Here is a 23,711-nt window from a genome sequence, read left to right on the forward strand (position 1 = left end):
ATATTTATATTAAACACTGGTTTTCTATGTTTGCAAAAACCAAACATATGTGGAGAGATTTTCACATTCTGAAAATTTGAGTGGTGCTAGTCCAGGAACTAGAACCCTACATGCCCTTTTTGCTTCTGAACATATTCCCAGCTGAAAAATTCACAGCTACCTATAAAACATTTTAAGCAAGATTTATGTATTAAGTGGTAGAGCGAAATGTGGCTCTCAATGACTTCTCTCAATCTTGAGTCAAGAAAGATTTCTTATAAAATTTCTTTGCCATTACTACAGAGTAGCAAAATGGAAAAAAAAAAAAGTTGCAGATTAAAATGGTTCTTCTGGTGTAATGAAAAAAGCAGAATCCATGCTAAGAGAAAATAACAAATCTTGTCTAACCTTTTATTGCTGTCATTTTCTTGAATGAAGAATTAAATGCACAACATTTTTACCATGCGAAATACAGGCTGGTATATGAAACAGTTACCCATCGTTCATGTACAGGCTTATTAGAGATACTTGTGTACGTACAGGCACATGTATATGTTTATGCATGATCAAAACATTCACTAGCAACCAATGAATGCAAAACGTCCTTAAACTCAACTACTCCTTTACAAAAGACAGTGAGTGGGTATGGCAGTCAGAGATTAACCAAGCCTGCCTGCTCTTCCTGGTCTTTCCAAGGCAGCTGAAAGACCTATCTGATGCTGACGGACAACATTTAGGCTAAAAGATAACTTCATAAAAGGTGCAAGACAAGACCCACACTCTAGAAGGAAAAGAGTCTGCCCTGTCAAGAGTCTGTTTTGGAGAAATGGTGTCTTTTTTCAGGGTCTACAGTAACAAGGTAATCTGGGTGTTCACAGGACTCAGACAGGAAAGGAGTTTTATTTTAAAATCTGTCCCAGATCTATTATGGCTCAGATGAGCCAGCAGAACCATGTTTTGTTGAAAGAAAAGCTGGAAAGCTTTTATTTTAGCAAGACTTACCCACCATCTGACTTACAACTGCCTTTTATTATTTAAGCTCATAGAACCAGTGAGAACCAAATGCTACCCACATCAAGTGAGAGTACCCTGAACATTAAGGTACTACAAATCAGTGTCCTCATTTCAGCATCCCAGATACATATCTATAAAGCAGGAACAATATTTCCCACCTATTCCAAGTGCTTTGATACCCTGAAATTGAACTCTTTTCAGAAGAAAGAAGTACTTGCTATAATAAAAAAGTTGTGCCAAGTAGGGCCTATCTAAGATATTTTAAAACAAAAATAAATTTAGTACACTTCAATCATCCATTTCACGGCAAAAGTTACTGTTACAAAGGATAAGTTACAAAGGAACTTATCTTAGCCACAATGTAGAAGAGATTTTCTGTAGCATTTTACTATGGAGATCCCACATCCACAAATTGTTACTTCTTTGATGAAGATTTCTGTATTGTGTGAGACTATCAGTGAGAACTCAGCACCAACCCTCAAAAATACTGGTTTGGCTGGAGACTGGGCTAATAAGTGGCCAAAACTGCATTAACACAGCAGAAAGTCTGACTACAAATCAACCACTTTACGCTACAAATACCTGCAGCCATTAGGGTCCATTGAGCTCTCCCTCCATGGCAGCTGGCTGTGGGGCGGCAATCTCCCCTTGAGTAGGGATGCCTCTCAAAGTTACCCCTCCAGGATGACATATCCCTTACCTGACACCAGACATCGATGAGTTGCTACGTGACATTTTTTGTATGTATGTAACATTTAAGATACATCTAGTAAGGTTAAGCAATAATCTTTGTACCCCATACTAACTTTAAGTGTAGGAAATAGTATTGACTGTCAGTCCATCTGTACTTATTAAATATTTTACATACCTAAATTTACTGATTAGAACTCAATAAACTACTTGCTCAGATCAGTCTAAGTGATCTCTGACTCTTCTCCTGTGACATCCCCTCCTTCATCGTTTTCTCCAGCCTCTAATACTTCCCTGGAGGATATTGGATATCAAGGCTCTCCAAGAAAAAACCTCAAAAAGGAATGCTGAAAATGCTACTCATCACCAACAGATACGAGAAAAAACAACTCAACATTTAAATATAATTGCATTGAATCAATCCAATCTGAATTGTTTCTTTGAGACACACTTTTCAAATACAAAAATAGCAGTGTTTGGGTTAAAAAAAAAGATAGCAAAGCTATGGTAGCACAAAACAACACCTGTTCCTGGGAGAAGAAATTCCAAATAAATAGTTTAACCTGCACCAAAATATTCATACTTAATTGCCAAATCAAAGGGCCTAGCTTCCTACCAAAATAAGAATCCAGCTAACTGACCTGCTGGTTGTTAAAAGATTCATGTAAAAACAGACCATGGAGGAACAGGTGCACAAATTCATTTGATATTTAGTAAAAGTACTGCTGAGCTCTGACCGGTTTCAGTAAGTGCAGATTTTGCAAGGAGAGACAGCTTAAGCTTTGCAAGTGCCCTTAGAAAGTTCAGGTGTAGAAGCTTGCTTTCTTCAAATCTCCAGTTGTCACTGTGATAGACAGTGGTTACGTATGAGAAGTAATAAAGTACCTAAAGTATACCAAAGTATAATTCACATCTAAATAATATAGAACCCAGTGGAAGGAGCAGAGATGCTATAAATGCTACCCAGACACAGTCAGAGAAAAAAAATATTGCCAGTGACTCAACTTTTTCCAAAGAAAAAAAATCTATCACCCTGCTTGGACACATTTAGCTAGCATTACTTAATTCACTTTAGGATTTTGTTGTTCTGCTAGTGTTCTAACACTGTATCTGGAGGTGGGGAAAAACAAACACAGAAGGCAATACTATATGCAGTGAGTGTCACAGCCGCTCTTCTAAACCTATAATGGAAGAAGGAAAGCTTGAGGAAAGGAAACTAATACACATGAGCTAGAGGAAACGAATTCAAAGGAAAATTAGGACAGAACAGAGAAGCAGAGTGGAGAGATAGTAAAGCAAACAGCAGAAAAGGTAACAGAAGAGCATATAAACTTTTGACAGCAAGGCCTGTTCCGGTTAATGGAACAAACATCCCTAAATCCCCTATTGCAACTGTCATGGATAAACAGATGTTTCCCACCCTGTCAGACTCAAGGCGTACAAAAACTACTGTTCATCCAGAGATGCTATGAGCAAGGATCTAGTTATTTCTGTAGTGGCATAAGACAATTAACTGAGGAGCGTACAACTCTTAGATGAAATGAAAGAAATAAACATACCTGCCGATGAATAACCTCTAGGTTTACTTTGGCTTTATTCACTAGTTCTTCTATTTTTTCAGAATCCTTTATATTCTTGTTTTCTCTGAAGGCATCTCTTATCCTTCTAATGGCATACGTTCTAAACACAAACAATAAAAAGACGTGTATTCATAAATGTGCCAGTTTGTGACATTTCAACATTCTTTAAAACGTGCTGATTTTTAAAAATAAATATATATAAACACACATATGTATTTTACCCAGTTTTATACATATATCTTTTTATTCAGGGTCTTGTCTTGCCCAGGTTGAAACAGTGACCAGATTCTTTAATAAAGAAAAAACAAAATAAAATTGGTTTTACTGGAAGTTATTGTAGAAAATCACCATATTTTGCATACCAGCCCAGTCTTTACTGCTTGTTATTGCTGTAAACATACTATTGGATGCCTGGCACAGATGCTGCAAAGTTCAAGAACATAACAAAAAGCCTAAGAACCAAAAAGTCATCCCCCAAATTATTTTGAATCAGTGTGACTATTCTTATTCTGCATGCTCTAAAGGTCATTCAGCTAACCACTAAATACATTATATGTTATTACTTGTTCTGACTTTGTAATCTAGCAGTCAACTAGGGCAGACTGATGGACCAATTGTAACAGAAAGGGCTCCTTCCCTGTCACCCCTCTCCTCTCCTTACAAAGGATATTTCACCCCTCAGTCCAACACTTCCTCATCCATGTCCCCACTAAGAAGCAATAACAGGACATAATCTCTGCAAGCAGGAAGAGGTTATGATCTCTGCTTTCAGGGAGGAAGGTCCAAAGCTGCAGCTATCTCCAAACCTCTCCCCTTTCTTTTCAACCCAGTAAAGAACCTTTATGCAGTCTGTAGCGTACTGCTCAATAAAAAACAGGGCCAATTTCACTATTAAAATAAAATTCAGACTCAGCAGTAGATACTTTCATGACACACGTGCTTGGGAGGGGAAAGAGAAATGGCAGTAAACTGATCCTGCTCAGCTATGTTGATAATGTCCCACTTCTCTACCACCACATCACATCAGTATCATTTTTACTACAGAAAGTAAACCCTATGTGTGGCACTGGAGGGAAAAAAAAGAGGCTGCTGCAAGCACCACAAAGAATGTAATATTTCAACGACTGTTTTCAATCTTGTATAAAAGTGAAACACGAGACACAAAATTGCCTGAAATACTATCATAAAAAACTCAAAAGACGATGTTGGAAGAGAAAAATATTGGGGAGGAGACTGAGGGGGGAGAGGAAGAAGAGGAAAGATGAATAGCCAGCAGCACTCTGTACCCTTAGATGGTGTTATCCAGCTCTTAAGGCAGCCTCCACCAGCCAAGCAGCATATTTTCTCTTTGAGCTCATAAATAATACATTTCAGTCACAGGAATCAGGATGGTTATGGAGTGCCACCCTGCTGCCACACACCGGCAGATGGTGCGTGCATTTAATGAGGGCCTGTTCCCCTATAATGTGACACTAGTGTGCATGAGTGAGTGTGTGTTTGTAAGTGTGAAGTTAACAGAATGCATTAAATATGGAAGCTCATTCTCACCCGCAGCTGCTGTCCTAGCAAGGTTTCAAGGGGAAGCTGCTTATTTCTTCTAGAAAAGAAACAACCCCAAATCATTAAGATGTAACTTTGTTGCTTGATAATGGCTGGATTTCAAATCACCCAATATACATATGTAAGGTTAAAACTGTGCAGAAACATATAATATTTTCTGCAAGAAAGGAAGGGTTTACAAAAGACACAAAGACCTAATATATATATATACACACACACACACACACACACATTTAGCTTAAAAGAAAAAACAACAACAAACAGCAAGTATCCATTACTGGGTACAAGTCTTTCAAAATGCAATACAAATGAGTAAATGCTATCTACATAAAAAAGATAGATGGGACTAAACCAAATTCTTGTTCAGTACAACACCTACAGACCGGGTTTTTTGTTTTGTACATATGGTGCATTAATTGTTCCATTTTCTCTCTCTTCCTCTTGTTACACCCAACAGTTGTTGAAAAAGAAAAGATATGTACTTAGAAAACATCATCAGACCAGTTTTTATCTATAGTCAGAAAGTTGCACTGTTTTTTCATTTTACAATTTCTTTAAACCTTTATGAATGTTAACACCCAAATGAAGTTATTTTACATAGGCTTTAACACAATCTTAATTCTACAGCTAAATCAATACATCTCCAGTATTCTCTAAACACGCTTCAAAGACTAGCTGTATATCCTGGTACTACTCTTTACTAAGGTTACATTGAGATTCAATATATCACTTAAAATAAGCATGAGCGGAACTCAAAGCTCAAACCCAATACTATAGCAACTGCAAAATACCCTTTCTTCCTTATTCAGGTGCCAGGGGAACATTTCACCAACACTCAAATTCTTTCAAAATTATGTAAAAAGTGTTAAGTCAAGATATAAACAAACTGGCAGGGTTTTTGTTTGTTTGTTTTTAAACAACAGCTTTTTATATGCAACAACAGTTGTGAGCAGCGTCAATTCCAAACCTTCATACTCTTTACACTTCAAGAGTTTCTTAACAGAGCACGTACTAAAAGCTAGTACTAACATTAGGACTGCAATATTGCTGCAAGTCCTGAACAACTAAGCTCTTTTGAAAGTACAGTAACATGTATAGCAACATGTAGTGAAGATATACATGCTATGAAAAGAACTTGTTCATTCAGACATAGATCTCTTGGGTTTTTTTAAGAAGCGCTACTCCAAAGATCTTCTGGTTGATGAACAGACTGGTCAGCTGATCAGCTACTCTAATGGTGTGTATTTTCAGTTCAATAAGCATAAACACCAAAACCCATCATGTACTATTTGAAGGCACAGCTCAAAATGCCAGTGGCAGACAATATATGGTTATCTTCATAAAACTTTACAACATTAACCTAAAAGAAACACTATCTGAAGACAGAGTGACAGATGAAAAGCATACTGGCAAGTGAAACAGCTGCTGCACCTTATGGATGATTATTTACCCAAGCTGGCACAAAGGAACTGAGGTCATACAGCACTGCAACGAGTTTAAGCAAAGTCAGTGAAGGGGAGCTGCTGCAATTTTGCCACCCTCCCTGGTAGGCACAAAACTTCCCCCTGCCTCCTTCAGACTAGCTCAGCCAGTCTGATATTTGGCCCTGAGGTGAGCCAATCCAACTTGGTAACATGGCAGAAGGCCAACCTACTAAAACAGTGAACTTGTGGTGGTGGTGGTGTTGGGTTTTTTTCTGGATTAGCGAGCTCCATCGGCTCTGCACGGCACTGGATGAGCGTTAGTGCTGAGGTGGAGGGAATACAGCAGTACTCATTTAGATGGATACAGTTTGCGATAGATCCCCCTCAGAGAGACCAAGCAAGTTGCATAAACAAAGGGGAGTCTGCAGTTAGAAGGTACCAAGCAAGCTCTCCAGAGAAACAGAATTGGAAAGCAATTCTGCATACAGCTCCTATAGACCTTTGGGAAAGGTCCTAGGAACGCAACAGTGTTCATTAAGAAACATCACTGCAAATGAAAACTCAAACTGCATTTCACAATCTACTATTTTTCTCACCATTCTTTGGAAACAGATACTGAAAAATGGCCGAAAGATGGAATGAGGCATTTTCTTTTCTTTTTGCCATCCAAGCACACTGGAATTTTAATAGAGAACACCTTTGATTTTATCTTCTGCAAAGACCTTCTAGCAAGCTAGTGACAGCAGTACCCCAGCAAGAGTGTATAGTTGAATAGATTCACTCAGCGCTCTTTTACATATGCATGCTCAAAACACTTTTTGTGATCCCTACGTATGTGCATCTGTCACACAATTAACTCCCAATTAAATCAAAAGCATGTACTCAATGGGTAATAGACTCAGTGCAATGGCTTCAGACCAAAGCCACGGCAGGTGGATGGCTACGCAAAGTAACAGATACACATCAGCAGAAAACAGAGAGTGGTTGGGGGTTAACGCGAGAACAATGCCAGGGCCAAAGCATTACCACCGACTCACAGGGAAAAGGCACTACCTGCTAATGTTACGAGACAACAATGCCCCCAAATAATAGTAAAAACCACAGAGTTACAGTTAGAAAATAGTCTTTTTCCTAATACTCAGTCATTCACCTCTACCTTCAAAGAGTTCATCTTTTTCCTTCCCCAAAGCACAATTGAAAAACTAACATGTGTCCTCATAAAAATGAAGCCCACAAGAAGCAAAGTCTGAAACAGCTATTAAGGAAAAATGAAATTGCAACAGAGGTAGTTCAGAAAATAATAGCTGCTTGGAGATTTAGATATTTTTATTTCAAAATGTTTACTTATGTCATGCCTGACCAGAAAATAAAAAAAATCCGTTTCCTTTTCGAGTCTTAACTCTTGTATCTTTGTGCTCTGCTAAACCAGAGTGTAAGAAAAGAAGCTGAAATGCCAGGCAGACATAATTGCTTTTAAGTACACAGTACTATGCCTTCAAAATAAAACTGGCCAAGCAATGTTTTCTCAGCACCGCTTTGCATTTACCAGTATCACAACATGCTAAAGGTTTAAGTCATCTTTCCAAGACAGCTTTACAAATATGATGACATCTTGTCTTTGTGATTGTGAACAAATATAATGTATTAATAGATCACAGTTATAGGCAACATACTGTGAAATGTAACAGCTATTACAAATTGCAAGACATTGAGCGTGTACACAAAGACAGAAGAGGAGTATTGTTGTACACAATCTGTGCAAGACAGATTACAAGGGAAGAGGCCTGCAGATTAGAACACTCAAGACTTTCAGAACAGGTATAAAGTAAATTGCATTTTTCCTTATTAGCTTAAGTTGTATTTAATAAATTAAGGCAAACAATCAGTAGCCAACCTCTAGGAAGCCCACTGTGGTTAATAATCCTAAAATGAAGTATATGATGCTTTTATTTAAGGACACAAAATACTGATTTACAATACAGTAGTATTATATCAAGCAAGGGATCCTTCTCATAAAAGGTCATTGTTTCCTTTCACTAACTGTATTTTCTTACCATTTCTCCCTTCCAACTAACACCTATTAAATTAAGGTAGCAACAGCATAAATTTTCAGAATGTCCCATTACTACTAGCAGAATGTGCACCAGATGAGATTTGCCTAGCTGAATTTTCAGAATTACATAGAATTTAAAAATGGAAAGTTTTTATAATTAAAAAAAATCTGCAGAAAAATACCTTTAGTTTACTTTAAGCTTTCATTAATGCTAGTGAGGATGTCTCCATGTACAGAATTACTTCAGAGGGAATGATTATTAATATGTGTTTACACATACAAATTTCCATATATATATGTGTGTGTGTGTGTATTTACATTCTTTTTTCCTCTATAGCGTTCTCATTAAAAGACACCAATAAAGGTGTGGCAAAACTGCATGCAATTACCATTTAATACTAAAAAAAGAAACATTTGACAACCGATGCCTGTTTGAGACTGAGAGATAAATACTTCATAGGGAAGTAGCTATAACTTGTCTGATTGAACACAGGATCAACAGAATACTTTATCAGCAAGGTGTTCTTCAAACTCCCATCACTAGACACATTTTCAGCACTGCCATCTCAAGCTACAGCACAACAACAATGACACCTGCCTGTTTTCTAAAATCAAAGCAAAGCCTATTCCTGGAACCAGGATTTGCTTGGGGGAGTGGAATTGGTGGCTGGAAGCTGGGAGGAGAGAAGAGTAAAGAAACAGGAGAAATTAGACTGTTGGTTAACCCGGTATTATTTCCTTGAATTTTCTAATCAGAGTCCCTACACAGTCCTCACAAAAAGCCTATAGAATGAAACCTACAAGCCACTACTTGGTTTCTCTGCTGATATTGAAAACATGTGTTCCAAAATTGCCAAGAAATAGGCCTGGAAGAGAACAGCACTAGAGATACTTTATGAGAGAAGATTACCTCAGAAGAACAGGGGAGAGGAATAAAAATTGACCAACATCAGAAAACACACTTGAGAGCTGGTGACTGTGACCAGTGTGTATGACATATGCTGTATGATCAGATACACGGATTTGTAACTTATTTCTAAAGCAAATTTTGCTATTTTGTATCCCATATCTCAAAACTTCTAACAAAACCTTAACCTTCTCTGTCAAAGTTGCCCTAGATGAGAAAAAGCTTCTAATATGCATGCCCATTTCTAAAGAGTTTTCTTTCATTTTCTTTAATCAATTTAAAAAAGGAAAATGCCTCCCCACGCTTGTATCGAGAGAGAGAGAGAGAGACTTGTGGCTGTTTTTAGGAAAGGAGGACTTTTTTTTTTCCTGACTGTATCCTTTTATCAGTTTGTGCCTGTACCCATTTCAAAGAAGACAGCACAGATGACCACCCGATCAACAGGATCACAGAAATCATTCATGTTGGAAAGCAGCTCGGAAGGTCTCTAGCCCCACCTCCTGCTGAAAGGAGGGTCAGCAATAGGATCAGACCAGGCTACTGACGTCTTTGTCCAGTCCGGTCTTGAAAACCAGCATGGTGACCAGACCACCTCTCTGGGAACCATGCTCAATTGCTTGGCTGTCCTTGTGGGGAAAAAGCTTTTCCTTAAAGGCAGTCTGAAAACCTCTCTTCCTTCACTTCACATCTGTCGTCTCTTGTTCTGGCTGCTATTAGGTTCCCTCAATGTTGTTCTTTCTCCAGGCTGAACCAGCCCAGTTCCCTCAGTCTTTTCTCACAGGGCAAGTGCTTCTGCCCCCAGCCACCTTGGTGGTTTCTACTGAGCTTGCTTCAGGTTATCCATGTCTTTCCTGTATGGTGGGTGGGCGCAAGACTGAAGGCAGTACTCCAGATGCAGTCTAACAAGCACTGAGTAGAGGGGGATAATCACTCCCCTCAATCTGCTGGCTGAGCAACTCAGGAATGCTCTTGGCCTTCCTTGCTGCCAGGGTACACATCTGGCTGGCTGCTGGGATCCCTAGCCCCTTTTCAGCAGATCTGCTCCCTGGCCAGTCAGTCCCCAGCCTGTTCTGTAGCTGGGGCATCTCCTTCCCAGATGTAGGACATTGTACTTGTCCTTACTGAATTCCATAAGGTTGCTGTGTTGTCCTTTTCCTACAAGCTTCTGAGGTCCCTCTGGATGGTAGCCCTGCCCTCCAGCATGTTGGCTCCCCAATTTGGTGTCATCGGCAAACTTAATGAGCAAGCACTGTTACTTCCTCTGGGTCACAGATAAATATGTGAAACAGGACGAGTCCCAGGATCAACCCATGAAGACCCATTAACTTTCATCCTCTAAGTCCCAGCATCCAACCAGTCTTAAAGGAGCATGGTTGTCCACCAATCCAGACTGTAACACCCTAACTTGGATACAAGAATGTTGTGGGAGTCAGCGTTGAAAGCCTCCCCAAAGTAGAGGTAAACAACATCCACAGTTCTCCCCTCATTCACAAATCCTGGCAACCATGCTGGTCAGGCATGATTTACCCTCAGTTCCCAAACACCTTCTTCTTCACGATCGCAGAATACTACCAGTGCTATTCATAGTTAACTATGATTATTTTTGCAGTTCTTTGAAACATACATTTTTGTTGCTATACTTCTAAAAATAAAAGTTATTGCCTTAATTCTAAGTGTAAAGAATCTCTGCAGAAGGGATTACTTTTCAGAAGGTCAGGGTTAAAAGAAAAAAGGAAAGATGTCCAAATGAAAGCGTTCTTTTAATCTTAATTGGAGTTGCAACTGCAATGTTATATTGTAGAAGAGGTTAAGAAGGAGGGTTACCAGTGAAGGACCCAATCGAACAAGCTGTTCAGTTAACGAGGCATCAGGCAAGGATGTGCTGCAGGAACTAGAAACAGAATTTCCAACAGATGAAAAGTGTCCTGATGGCCTGAAATGACTAATAGCTCTCTGCTAAGCTTTCACTGCCAAGACCCTTCCAACTGCTCACCAGGACACTTGGGTAGCTCAGCAGTCCAATTACCAGGTGGGGAATGCCTTGAAACCACAAGTTCAAATCCTGACAAGGCTGATTTCTCTCTTCTTCCTTTTGAGGCAGATACGTACCGTTCCATTTGCTGTGCTGCTATTTCTGAACAGTTCTTAAAAAAAGGCCTGGCCTGCTCTGAATTGCTCTTACAAATTCCATTATACTTTTGTGCAAAGATTAGAGTTTTAGTCCAATGCCGTGGCCAAAATTTCTCTCTTCAGCATGGCTAGGAGTTACCTTCCATTCTCAAAAGAGATGTAGTTTAGCTTGTGACTTGGGTACCCTGAGGAGGGCTAACTATTGCGCCTCTTGGTGACTGTAACTGTTCCTTTAAAAGCCCACTGAGTGCTAAGCAGCCTTGCTGGATGCAAGTATTTCCCACTTGTCAGTGGAAAATGATTAGTCTTTGATGAAGCAATAATGCTTAGGTTTTTTTAGTTAAACAACAAGGCATACAGCCTTGATATATTCTAACTTCTTGGACTGCAGTGTGGTTGGTCTGGATGACGATGAGATTTTGATAGGACATTTCTGAAGCACAGCATTATTTCTGAAACTAAAGATTTAGATTTAGTAAATATCTAGTTACAGTTCCGATATTATTCTTTCAATATGGAAATGATAAAAATGCCAATTCCTTAGAAGAGATAGGGGATTGAGTATCAGAAATATGTTGACAGCATACAGTTTTAAAATAATAACTGAGATATTCTGACTTACAAAAGACTTTAAGAAACAGTTCTCTGAAGGTTATCTGAGGTGAAGCTTTGTTGGTCATTTTGATAGACAAGTAATTTTGAGCGTATAGAACAGTCTCTTAATAAAGTTTTACTTTGCAAAAGCGATCCTTGGATTCTAGTAATAAAGACAATTAACTTTGCCTCTTGATTTTTGCTTGAGTAAACCTGTGCTTTTTGAGAAAGAAGAATTTAAGCATCATAGATCCAAAATGAATCTAGAAAATAAATTACATTGAAATTAGATAGGATCCAGTCATCTCATGACAAAGACAACAATAAACCATAAACATAATTTATTAAGCAATCCAAATGAAGTAACACACCACCTGTTCTGTCTTCTTATAAACACACTAGAAGTTACAGGATTTGTCCCAACTTTACCCTCTCATCTATTTCTATCAGCTTTACAGCTAATCCAAAAATCTTTGTTTCTTATAACTCAGTCAGTAGTGACAAACATCCCCCATCGTACCTCCCATCACCATATGGCTCAATGACCTTCCCTCATTTATAGCAAAGCACTGCATGTTTAGTTTAGCAAATTCGCAACATCAATTTTGACAATAATGATGGATATTTGTAATTACAATGTAATACTTAGCAGCATAGAAAATTCTAATATATGCAAAGCTTTTTAAGGCTCTAGATTTGACTAATAAGTCAATTTGGAATGCATAACACAAAATCACCATCCCACTTTGTGCGTACAACAGAGTACTGAATATTATTTTTAGACATTTGGGACCATAAATATAGTGCCTTTGGACATTACATGAAATGTTTCAGGAAGCTCAGATACAGACTACGGTGATTATGTTACCAGAGGCTCAAAAAAAAAAAAAGAAAAAAAAAAGCACATTGTTTTGTACACTATGAATTTATGAATATACCTAAGGCACAGAAAGTCAAGTAGTCAAGTGAACTAGATCTTTCCTTCTGTACTTTTTCTATTTAATTAGTTACAGAATATGGAAGTCTTCACAAGCTTTACAGATGATAACACCAGCACAAAAGAAATGGGGGCTGAAAACCCCAGCTTCAGCCAAGAGTGGAACAGTAACCCAGAAACGCAATGGGTACAAACTCTGTGTGTCACTTCACAGGAAATCAGATGCAGCTTCTTACACAATAATAGAGCAGAATGAATCATGAGTGAACAGAGGCAAGGTTTGAAGGGAAAAGAATATTCTGCTCAGCAAAGCTGAGTGGTTCACTCACAGACCATGTCACAGAGGCCAGATTTGAGGTTGAGGCAGGCACAGATGATCTTCATCCACATAAATTACATAGCACCTCTATGCACCGTGCATAATGTGCTAGAATATCCACCACAGCTTTCCACACTGTATGGCTCTCCACTCCACACCTCCGAGGTGCTATCAGCACAAACGAGCATTGAAAAAAGCCAGACCCTTAGTGGGTTAGTTATGGAACAATATGCCCACAGCTCTTGATCTTTAGAGCATAATGATGATCAGAAAGGACATACCTAAGACATCTGCTAGCTCCAGTAAAATAAACGCAGCTTCTCAGGATCTATATATCCTACATATCTTTTTGGAGTCCAGAAGGAACATATGAATCAAAGTAATACTAAATCCTAAGTGAAGCAATACAACATTTGTGAAAGCTACTTCATATAAAAGAAAAAAAAAAAAAGGTTACACCCATTTTCCTATTATTTTTCCTACAGTTACTCCAAAAACCAACATAGGATGGATGATCTCACTGCCAATTATGAAGCTAAGAGCACCTACCAACCAAAATGTTTCTTTTGGGCTATGTATGGCCTCCACCTCTAAAATTTTGCTGCATACACTCATACTCTCCAAACTGTAGATCCCAGCATACAATCTAATACTTTGATCTGACAGAAGACTAAATTTAAAACTTAAGCTATGCTAGTCCAGTGAACAGAAGTCATTCAATAAACCTGCCGACAGATCTGTGTGCTAAAGCAGTTTAATCTAACCACTGTAACAGAGAGATCAGAAATATTCAGGAAGACAGAGAGAACAATTTTATTTCCCCAAGAAGAGAAACATTGACAAAATATTGTCTTTTAATCTAGTCAAGCCTAAGTATGTTAAGTTCAGATGTTAAAATTCAAAGGTGAAGATAAAGCTAAGGGAAAGGTCAGTAATTTTTGAAGAGTTTTCCAGTCAACCCCTTAACACTCTCTTTTAGAGGCTTACACTATGAAGGAAAAAAAAAAATCACCTTATTCAATTTCTATAATATCTATATAGAAAGAGACAGAACAAGAGTAAGTTCAGACTGCTACATTTATATATCACAAAAGGTTTTGCATTTCAAGCCAGAAATGTGTTACAAAAAACCCAGATAGTACTTAATAGCTAATTAAAAGTCATGAGAAAAAATTCACTCACATGAGTGATGGTAGCACTTTTTGTCCTTTATCTGCAAGTACAAAAAAACCATACAGCAAACACCAACTCTTTTCCCACCCATAAGCACATGGCTGTAAGGGGAAGTTCTTCTAAGATAACAATTACTCTTAACGTGGAATTAACATCTGGCTTAAAACTCAATAGCTCAGATGAGTACTGGCTAAGGTTACTGTATGAGGTATTAGGAGAGGAAAAAAGGTATGAGGAGTGGTCTATTTATCATAAGAATGTTTTCAGTATAACATTTTATGACCAGGGCAGATTACCTTCCCTTTGACATGCAACATGACCTTCCATTCCCCAAGGTAGCAGAAAAGGTTTCCAATCTCGGAACAAATTACCAACAGAAGTTGCAGAAGCACCAAGTCCCTCGCTAATGATAGCAATAACTCGCACTGATATAGAATTTCTCCTTCAAGGATTCCAACAAATTGTTGGGAAATAAAACCCCACAATCAAGCCTCAAAATCCATATAGGTTAGTAAGTACTGCCACTAGTTCACAGAATGAGGAGTTCTGTGTAAATATATAAGTATAGTATACTTATTTGCCCAACACTGCATTGCTGTAGCTGGCAGGACTAGGTTCACCCGGTGTTCCCATTGCTTTTAGAGGTGACTGTGAAGGCACCACCGCCAGTTTAATAAATATTCATCTTCACATTCAAAATTTCCAAATAATAGGCAGAAATTTTTGGTATAAATTACAAACTGAAAATAATAAATTATCAAATTCAGTAAAAAAATGTGCTTAACAGCTCTGGAAATCCAGAAACCTATTTACAGGTCTACATGAAATAATTTTTTTATTATTGTTTTGTAAACAAAACACTTGAACATTTATTTTCATATTGTAAATTAGGTCAGGAAAAAACATTATAAGCGAGTCATCTAATTTACTTTGGACAGTGATAAAACTACTTCAATCAATCAATAAACGTTCCTCTCTTCAAAACTAGTTTACATATGAAGACCATTAATTTGAAAACATATTTGCTAATTTATTGGACTAGAAAAATGCTGTGATAGTTTAGATGAGTCAAAGATGTTTTCTGGAGCTTAGTAACAGGTTAGTTTCAAGGCAACACAACACACTTCTATTTGACATCCAGAACATAATTCAAACTATAAACTTCTAGGATGTACTGTGGCTTGCACTATGTCTTAAGCACTTCATTTGAGCTGTATTGACTTTAAAACATTTTCATGAGAAGGAAGCACTCTGATGTTATTTAAATAAATAAAAACATTGATTATGAGGGGAGGCACATTTTGATGAATGAATGAATTATTGTTTCACAAAGAATTCCATTAGTGATTCAATCCAAAACTTGATGAGGTGTGATGGCTTGTACCTAGCCCCTTCTACTCTCAGTTCCCCTGTTCTTAACTGTGATTAACAACACAAATAAATGATGGCTTCTGGCCCCCATTTAACTCTTCCACTGCTATTCTAACATAGTCTGCAGAAAACTGTTTAACATTCACTGAACGTGTAACCGTCAACAGTGGCTATCCACAAGATAAACTGATTTTCTCCAGCACCAAGGCTCTGAGGAAACCTGTGTCCACGTCTCCTCCTCATGCAAACAATGAACAGATGTTTACCTCTGCCTGTGACTGCAACTGAGCATTGTGATAATCTCTATGTTTGTTGGAAAAACAAATAATGCCAGTAAATAAATACTATCAAGCAAAAATGCCATGTATCCTGCAAGCAAATACTAGTTAGCAGAAATCACACGCTGTGCAAGACAGAGACAACTCTGTAAAGACTGACCTCACAGGACACAATAAATTATTATCATAGGCACTTAAAGTCACAGAACTAACTTTAATTATATAAGCTTCAATACCATAATAGATTAGTGAATATTGCCAATGTATTAGAACTGATTATAGTTTCAGGGAAAGATTTTTGTCTCTGACAGCTAAAATAAGACAATCTTACTTTTATACAAGCTAATGATTTAGAAACAGGTCTTTAATGGTTCCAGACCAGGATATGCCAGACAAGCAGACTCAGAAGGACAGTCAAGATCTGGCAATGAAGTTTGTGGAGAATCTGACGGCTGTCATATCCAGAATTCCACAAGACATTTTGAATCCCATGCTGATTTGGTGTAAAATGTTCACGCAGCTGTATTTATTTAAATACTAGTTTCTTGCAAAGTATATAAGAAACCACAGTTAATTACATCCACTTATAAATCAGCATTTGCTAAATTTAAGTTAAGCATCTTTTGATCTAAATGCTATCAAGTTCAAGGAAAAAAAAAAAAGCACTGCAATTCAATGTAGATTCATTTGTAATAAGATTAACACACCTATCATACTTCCTTTAGCTTCCACAATGGCTCCACAGCTTCCTTTAAACAGGGATTTTTTGAAAAGGATTACAGGGATGGAGCAGAAGTGAATTCCTGACCTCTTGATACCAATACATTCATACATGCATACACACACACACATAGTATTTACTTCCCAAGAATTAAATGTGATTTAACAAATTGCTATTTATTTGAAAAGTTAGAAAAACACATCTAAGCAGCAGCTCTTCCCAAAACTTTGTAACAAACGTGATGCTGAAGAAAAGTCTAGTCCTAAGTATTATGACTCTCTGAATACCAGCCAAGCCCAGCATTTAGCCATTCACAGCACGGGACCTTCAAATTTGCCTGACGAATAATTTAAAGATTTTATTTTGTACACATTCTGTTACAGAAGACAGCATCTGAACACAACTGAATTCTTTCACTACTACCATATCAAATGTTCAGTTGTGCTTTGCGTCCTGAGAAAAATGTTAGAATTTTATACAGAGATCAGGTGAAAAGGAATAGAATAAAAAGTAGAAAAAAAGTGAGGGAAAAAGGCCATTTTCCATAACGCCTTCCTAGCCAGAATATTGTCTGAATGATTTGTGGCATCTTCATTCTTGAGAAAGAACTATAATATTAAGAAGAATCCGAAAAATAATCCTTACTGAGGACATCCTCTGTACCGAGTTCTGTGCGAAAGTCATGGAACAGCTGGCCCAGGTATGCACACACACAAGAAAACAATCAAGAAAGTTTTCTTTTCATGCTCATTTTTCTTAGAGAAGCAGACAACCATGTACAATCTAGGACTCTACTTTCTTGGTCAGCAAACCCAAAAAAACATGGGAAGAGCTTTATCAAAGAGGTCATTCAGACAGCACCCTTGCTATCCATTGCTGCAGCAAGTGGTTCTAAACATTGCCTGATCAACTGCAAGGCCTTTTTTACAAAATTACTTTGATTTTTTTAAATCCAGAATGTTGATCTTCTAAAGAATACTTGAAATAATAGCCTGTGTCTACTGTGTCTTGAGTAAGTCTTAAAGTTGCAAGGTCAGCACCTTTTCATCACGGGCAGCATACAGATGGATACAGTGAGGAACTAAATGTTAAAGCCAAATCCAAGAGTAAGGAAAGGAAGAGGTGAGGTAGGACAGCATTTCAATACTCACAAACTATTACTACATTACAAAGTGTTTTTCATTTACCATAAATCATATGCATATGTCTATTGGTATGAATCACCGCCAGAGGCAGTAATTTTTCTATTACTCTCATTAGTTCTCAAACAAATTCTACTGGCAATTAAGTCTTACATAAAAAGAAAAATATCCCTGTTCTATTGTGCTATGCAAAGAACACAAATAACGTCTTGGGTAATGACGACATCAGATTTACTCAATTTGGATGCCTTTGCTAAAATAACGAAGTCCATTAATCAGTCTTTGAGAAAGTCCCCACTCCAGAAAAACGGCTTTCCTGCCAAAAGAGTAAACACACATGCTCTGCCCTATATAGTGGAATCCCTGAATTTTTACTCCTAAACTTTCATTCAAAACAAAAAACCCACATTTATCATAAGCACCTTGAGATTCTCAAAATAAAGATTTTCTACATGTTGATATAATCTTTCAGAGAAAGACTAAATCACAATCTGTATGAAGTTTAACAAAGACAAGTGCAAGGTCCTGTACCTGGGAGGACATAAACAAAGAGCCCAGCACAGGTAGGATCTGTGTGGCTGGGGAGCAGCCCGGCCAAAAGAGACCTGGGGGTCCTGGTGGACAAGCTGAACACAAATCAGTAGTGTGCCACTGCAGCAACGAAGGCAAATCGGATCCTGGGCTGCATCCGCAGGGGCATTACTAGCAGTGACAGACACGATCATCCCACTCTACTTAGTGCTTGTCAGGCTGCACCTGGAGCACTGTGACCAGTTCTGGTCCCTATGATTCAAGAAAGATGTGGACAGACTGGAGAGGTCCAAAGGAGGGCCACAAAGATGATAGAAAGGCTGGAGAACCTGCCCTATGAGGCAAAACTGAATGAGTTGGGTGTCTTCTACCTGGAGAAGAGGAGGCTCAGGGGGATCTCATCACAGCTTTCCAGTACTTAATGGAGGCTCTCTCTTCACAAGGAGCCACACACAAAGGACAAGGTGCAATGGGTCCAAGTTGCACTGGGAGAGATTTCATCTGGACATAAGAAAGAATTTTTTTACAGTAAGAACAATCAATCACTGGAACAACCTCCCCAAGGACATGGCAGAGTCGCAATCACTGGAGGTATTCAAGATGCAACTGGACAAGGTGCTAGATAATCTCACCTAGGCTCCCTTTCCCACGAAAGGTTGCCTTTGATGATGATCTTTGGACATCCCTTCCAACCTGGGCTGTTCTATGGTTCTACGTTCTATGTCTCCCTAAAATCAGATCAACAACTATGTTGTTCAAAGCAGGAAAAACAATTGGCACTGAAAAAACCAGTATAACTTATTTTGCTCGGTTTTGTTCTTAGGTTAGCAGAGATTTGCAAAAATCAGATTTACTAGTTTTAAAATCTTGAAGGACAAGTCTCAGATGAAACTGAATGCATTCAATTAACTTGTTTCCAATGCCAAACCTGTTTTGACAAATTTCCTTCCTTGATTCTTCTATAGTCTGGGTAGTTTTATTAATTAATCAAATAATATTGCACATTCTAATCAAATTCCATAAAAATGCGATTTGCACAGATGTATTGGTTTTGTTTGGCAAGGTTTTGGTAGCGGGGGGGGGTTACAGGGGTGGCTTCTGTAAGAAACTGCTGGAAGCTTCCCCTGTGTTCAAGAGAGAGCGAGCCCATATTAGCCGGCTCTGAGACGGACCCGCCGCCGGCCAAGGCCGAGCCAATCAGTGATAGTGGTAACGCCTCTGTGATAACATTTTTAAGAAGGAAAAAGTTGGGACGGAGAAAAACTGCCGCCGGAGTGAGGAGTGAGAACATGTAAGAGAAACAAGCCTGCGGACACCAAGGTCAGTGAAGAAGGAGGGGGAGGAGATGCTCCAGGCGCCGGAGCGAAGATTCCCCTGCAGCCCGTGGTGAAGACCCTGGTGAGGCAGGCTGTCCCCCTGCAGTCCAGGGAGGTCCACGGTGGAGCAGATCTCCACCTGTAGCCCGTGGAGGACCCCACGCCGGAGCAGGTGGGTTCCCGAAGGAGGCTGTGACCCCGTGGGAACCCCGCGCTGGAGCAGGTTCCTGGCAGGACCTGCGGATCTGTGGAGAGAGGAGCCCACGGAGCAGGCTTTCTGGCAGGACTTGTGACCCCGTGGGGGACCCGCGCTGGAGCAGTGTGCTCCTGAAGGACTGCACACCGTGGAATGGACCCATGCTGGAGCAGTTCGTGAAGAACTGCAGCCCGTGGGAATGGCCCACGTTGGAGGAGTTCGTGGAGGACTGTCTCCCGTGGGTGGGACCCCACGCTGGAGCAGGGGAAGAGTGTGATCAGCCCTCGTCCTGAGGAGGTGAAGCGGCAGAAAATAACGTGTGATGACCATAAACCCCATCCCTGTCCCCCTGTGCCGCTGGGGGGGCTTGGTGGTGAAATCCGGGAGGGTAGTTGTGCCCGGGAAGAACGGAGGGGTGGTGGGAAGGTGTTCTGAGATTTCGTTTTACTTCTCATTACCTTGCTCTGGTTGATTTGTAATAAATTGAGTATGTTTTGCAAATTGAGTCTGTTTTGCCCGTGACGGTAATAGTGAATGATCTCTCCTGTCCTTATCTCGACCCGCGAGCCTTTTGTTATATTTTCTCTCCCCTATCCAGCTGAGGATGGGGGAGTGATAGAATGGCTTTGGTGGGCACCTGGTGTTCAGCCAGGGTCAACCCATCACAACAGACAAGAAAAAATATATCTATAAATAAAACTGCAACATTCACCAGTTAACAGAGAACATAACATATAACTGAAATAAGTATACAATAAATCAAGAAATACTTTTAAAAACCATAAAGAAATTATTTGCAGAAAAATTCCGACCGAGAGACTTAAAGCTTCTGACATTGCTCGTAACTACAAGAAATTAAAGAATTAGAAAGGAGACCAGCCAGAAGCATGTCATATGATGTTTCCCAGAGCTTAGTAGCCAGTGTTAGTATCTTTATAGGCCAAGGAAGGCCTAGGACCTGAAAAATCATAGCAATGTTGGTTAGCTAGAATCTCTGGAACTTATCCAAGCCAACCTCCCACTTGAAGTAGGCCTACACACAACAAGATCAGGTCAGCCATGGTGCTGTTCAGTTAAACCTGTCACAAAAACCTTCAAAAATGGAGGTGTCAAAAATCTCTTGGGGAGACCTGCTCCAGCCCTGTGCTACCCTTCTAGAGAAAACCCCCTTCCACTAGATTCCTGTGCATTTTGACCACTGAGCTTCAGTTATGTTAAACAAACAAGAAACTTTGAAGTTCAGATTACCCTTCATTTGCAACAAGATGTGTTTCAACAGCTTTCACAAGTTTATAAATTCTTTTGCTTTCCATACCAAAAAAGAAACACAACATGAAGCCATTATTTAAATCACAAATGAAATTCTATTTAGAAACTATCCCTTATATCAGTTTAGTTGAGACTGTAATCTGACATGTTATAAACTGTATCTACTTTTTGTCAACCAAGCAGACAAAAACCAGTATGCACATTAAGAACCACTTTTTTGACTCAAAACCTAACATCTTCCCTCTTTGCATATTTATCTCCCTCCAGTACAAATCACTTGCCCTTCCTCAGACCATCTGCATGGGTAATAGGGCAGAAGGGCAGACATGAAATTACTTACAGTCTACTAAATTCTCTCTCCCTGCTGTTAAAACCTGGCCTACACATCTGGGCCTCCAAACACTCCATAACATTTACTGCAGGACTCTGGAGATGCTCCTGTGTGTTGTTATTCTGAAGGCTATCAGCGGTGACCTCAGTTAATTTAAGACATGAACTTCACAGTTACAGCACTAACAGTTCTTTTGGGTGGTAGAAGAATATTCAGTACTACCAGATAACATATAGAGTATATTTACTAGGAAATTCACAAAACAAAAATACTGAATTTTACATCACAATCTACATGTACACATTTAAAAGTACAGCAAGCAAATAAGGAGACAGTAACCAGCTGATCACACTCCAGACGTACACTTACAAATATGCACTGTTTGCAATAATAAAATATTCTGAAATTCTCTAACTGAAATCATGAACCAGTAAGATTATTCTTTAATACTTTCTACTTCGCTATAAGTTGGTTCTTTACAAAGTCATTAGGTTTACCCCAGGGTATTACCATATCACATTACAGCAGCCCTGAGGACATGGCGGGACTGCTTATCTTGGCACAGAAGCAGCTAGCAGGGTGTCCATTTTAGCTATGGGTGTGGCATAAACACCAAGGCAGAATTGTTGTTGTGGTCCCAGCAGATCTCTACATATAATATCTGCTGATGGTTTCTTGCTAGAAACTGCTATTGCTTTTAGTGCTCACAAATGTGTGTATATGCTGCAAGATTTTATACAGCTACTGATTTTATAGTATCTAAGGTCAGGCCCATCAAAAACTGAGATAATTTCTTTAAGGAAAGGGAAAACTTGCACTGTGATATAGTGTCAGAAAACCAGATATCCAAGGCAAACCCATATGTTATGATTTCTATCCTTTAGAATTTGCTAGTATAAAAACGTTAAAAGAAACAGAATGAAAAGTTTTACATTGTGTTAAGCAGAAACTCATTGGTGCACCTATTGTTCTGTGATAGTTGGCCTTGCCTTTGAGCTGCATGCCAAAATTTCCACACAGCCAGGACCCCCCCCAGGTACACACCTAATTTTGCGGGTACCTGGGGAGGGGGAGCTGGGCTCTGGGTATGGCTTATAGAGAAGAGATGACAATTTCTCAGGTTCCCTGTGCTCCACCAGCAACGGGCCAGGCAGAGGGGGGTCCACATGTGGTCCATGAGGCTGGTGCCACCAATTACTGAAGCCACCACTGTGAGGTGGTGCTGGCTTGCTTCCTCCTACTGCTGTGGACTCAGCTTCCTCACTGATCACCCCCCAGCACAAACCCATTGCTGAAAACATGCCATGGCCCAGATGGGAGTTACATTCAACTATTTACTAGCTGCATATCTCATGAGCCCCAAGCCATCCCCATTACATACAATCTTCTCTTTGTTAGCCAGAATAACGGCAAGCTGGGATACTCAGAACAGTGAAGAGCTGGGGTAAGCCTTGATAGCAGGAGAACTAAAGAAAGAGGAGGGGAACATGATGCACATACACGCTGCTGTGTGGAGTTAGCAATGAAGGTTTATTAGCTTCAACTCAGTTTCAGCCCCACAGCCTTTCTTCTCAAGGCACTCCCTCACACATGAGGTTTGGGGAATACTTATGCCTTGAAGAGTGCAAAGCTCACCATGCTTATACAAGTTCAAAGCCTTCTGTTCCCAATTCTTGCCGGGCTGGAGATGATTCACAGCACAGGTAGCTCACATGTCTCTGCCTGTGGTCCAACTGAGTGGTAAAGTGAATAAACTCCCATTGAGTAATACAATTTTGCTAGTGTTGGTGGGGAGCACCCCCTGCAAACACAGGGGATATCTGACGGAGACCTGGCCTATGCCTATAGCACGCAGGCAGATATACCATCTACCAAAAAACGGGGCATGTCTTTCACCAACAGCCAGAAGAGGCAGCCAGCCAAGCAGCAGGGCACCCTGTGCATCAGGACGAGTGAACTCTGCTCCCTCATCACACGCAGCACCCTCAGCCTGGCCGCAGCACATGGTGTCAGGGTTTGGCAGGGAAGCCAGCCTCCTCCGGCACAACCAGGGCACAACCCGTCCCCGGCTCTCCCCCGCCAGGAGAAGAAGGGCAGCATCCAGAACAGACACGAGTTTTTTCAGGCTGGGACAATCTCTCTCCTGTTCTTTTCTCCTACAACAGGGAGGAGGGCCCATAACTTGCTGCTTTTCAG

General features: G+C 39.7%; 1 protein-coding gene across 7 annotated transcripts in view; it reads right to left on the reverse strand.

Moving 5' to 3' along the window:
* The window catches only part of LYRM4 (LYR motif containing 4), a 91,549-nt gene that overhangs the window by 67,292 nt on the left and 546 nt on the right, over nucleotides 1–23,711 (reverse strand). For 5 of the 7 annotated variants that reach the window (XR_007508918.1, XR_007508920.1, XR_007508919.1 and 2 more), the window contains exon 2: nucleotides 3,243–3,363. The exons of 1 other annotated variant lie outside the window; for it this stretch is intronic. Coding sequence is in view for 3 of the 6 variants with exons in the window: in XM_049823818.1 (XP_049679775.1) it covers nucleotides 3,243–3,363 (121 nt within the window). In the remaining 3 variants the exon portion in view is untranslated. Of the gene's footprint in view, nucleotides 1–3,242; nucleotides 3,364–21,884; nucleotides 23,672–23,711 lie in introns of those variants that run through there. One more of the 7 variants, XM_049823817.1, reaches the window with a different exon arrangement.

Source organism: Accipiter gentilis, chromosome 20, assembly GCF_929443795.1.
Source record: "Accipiter gentilis chromosome 20, bAccGen1.1, whole genome shotgun sequence".
NCBI classification, from domain to species: domain Eukaryota; kingdom Metazoa; phylum Chordata; class Aves; order Accipitriformes; family Accipitridae; genus Astur; species Astur gentilis.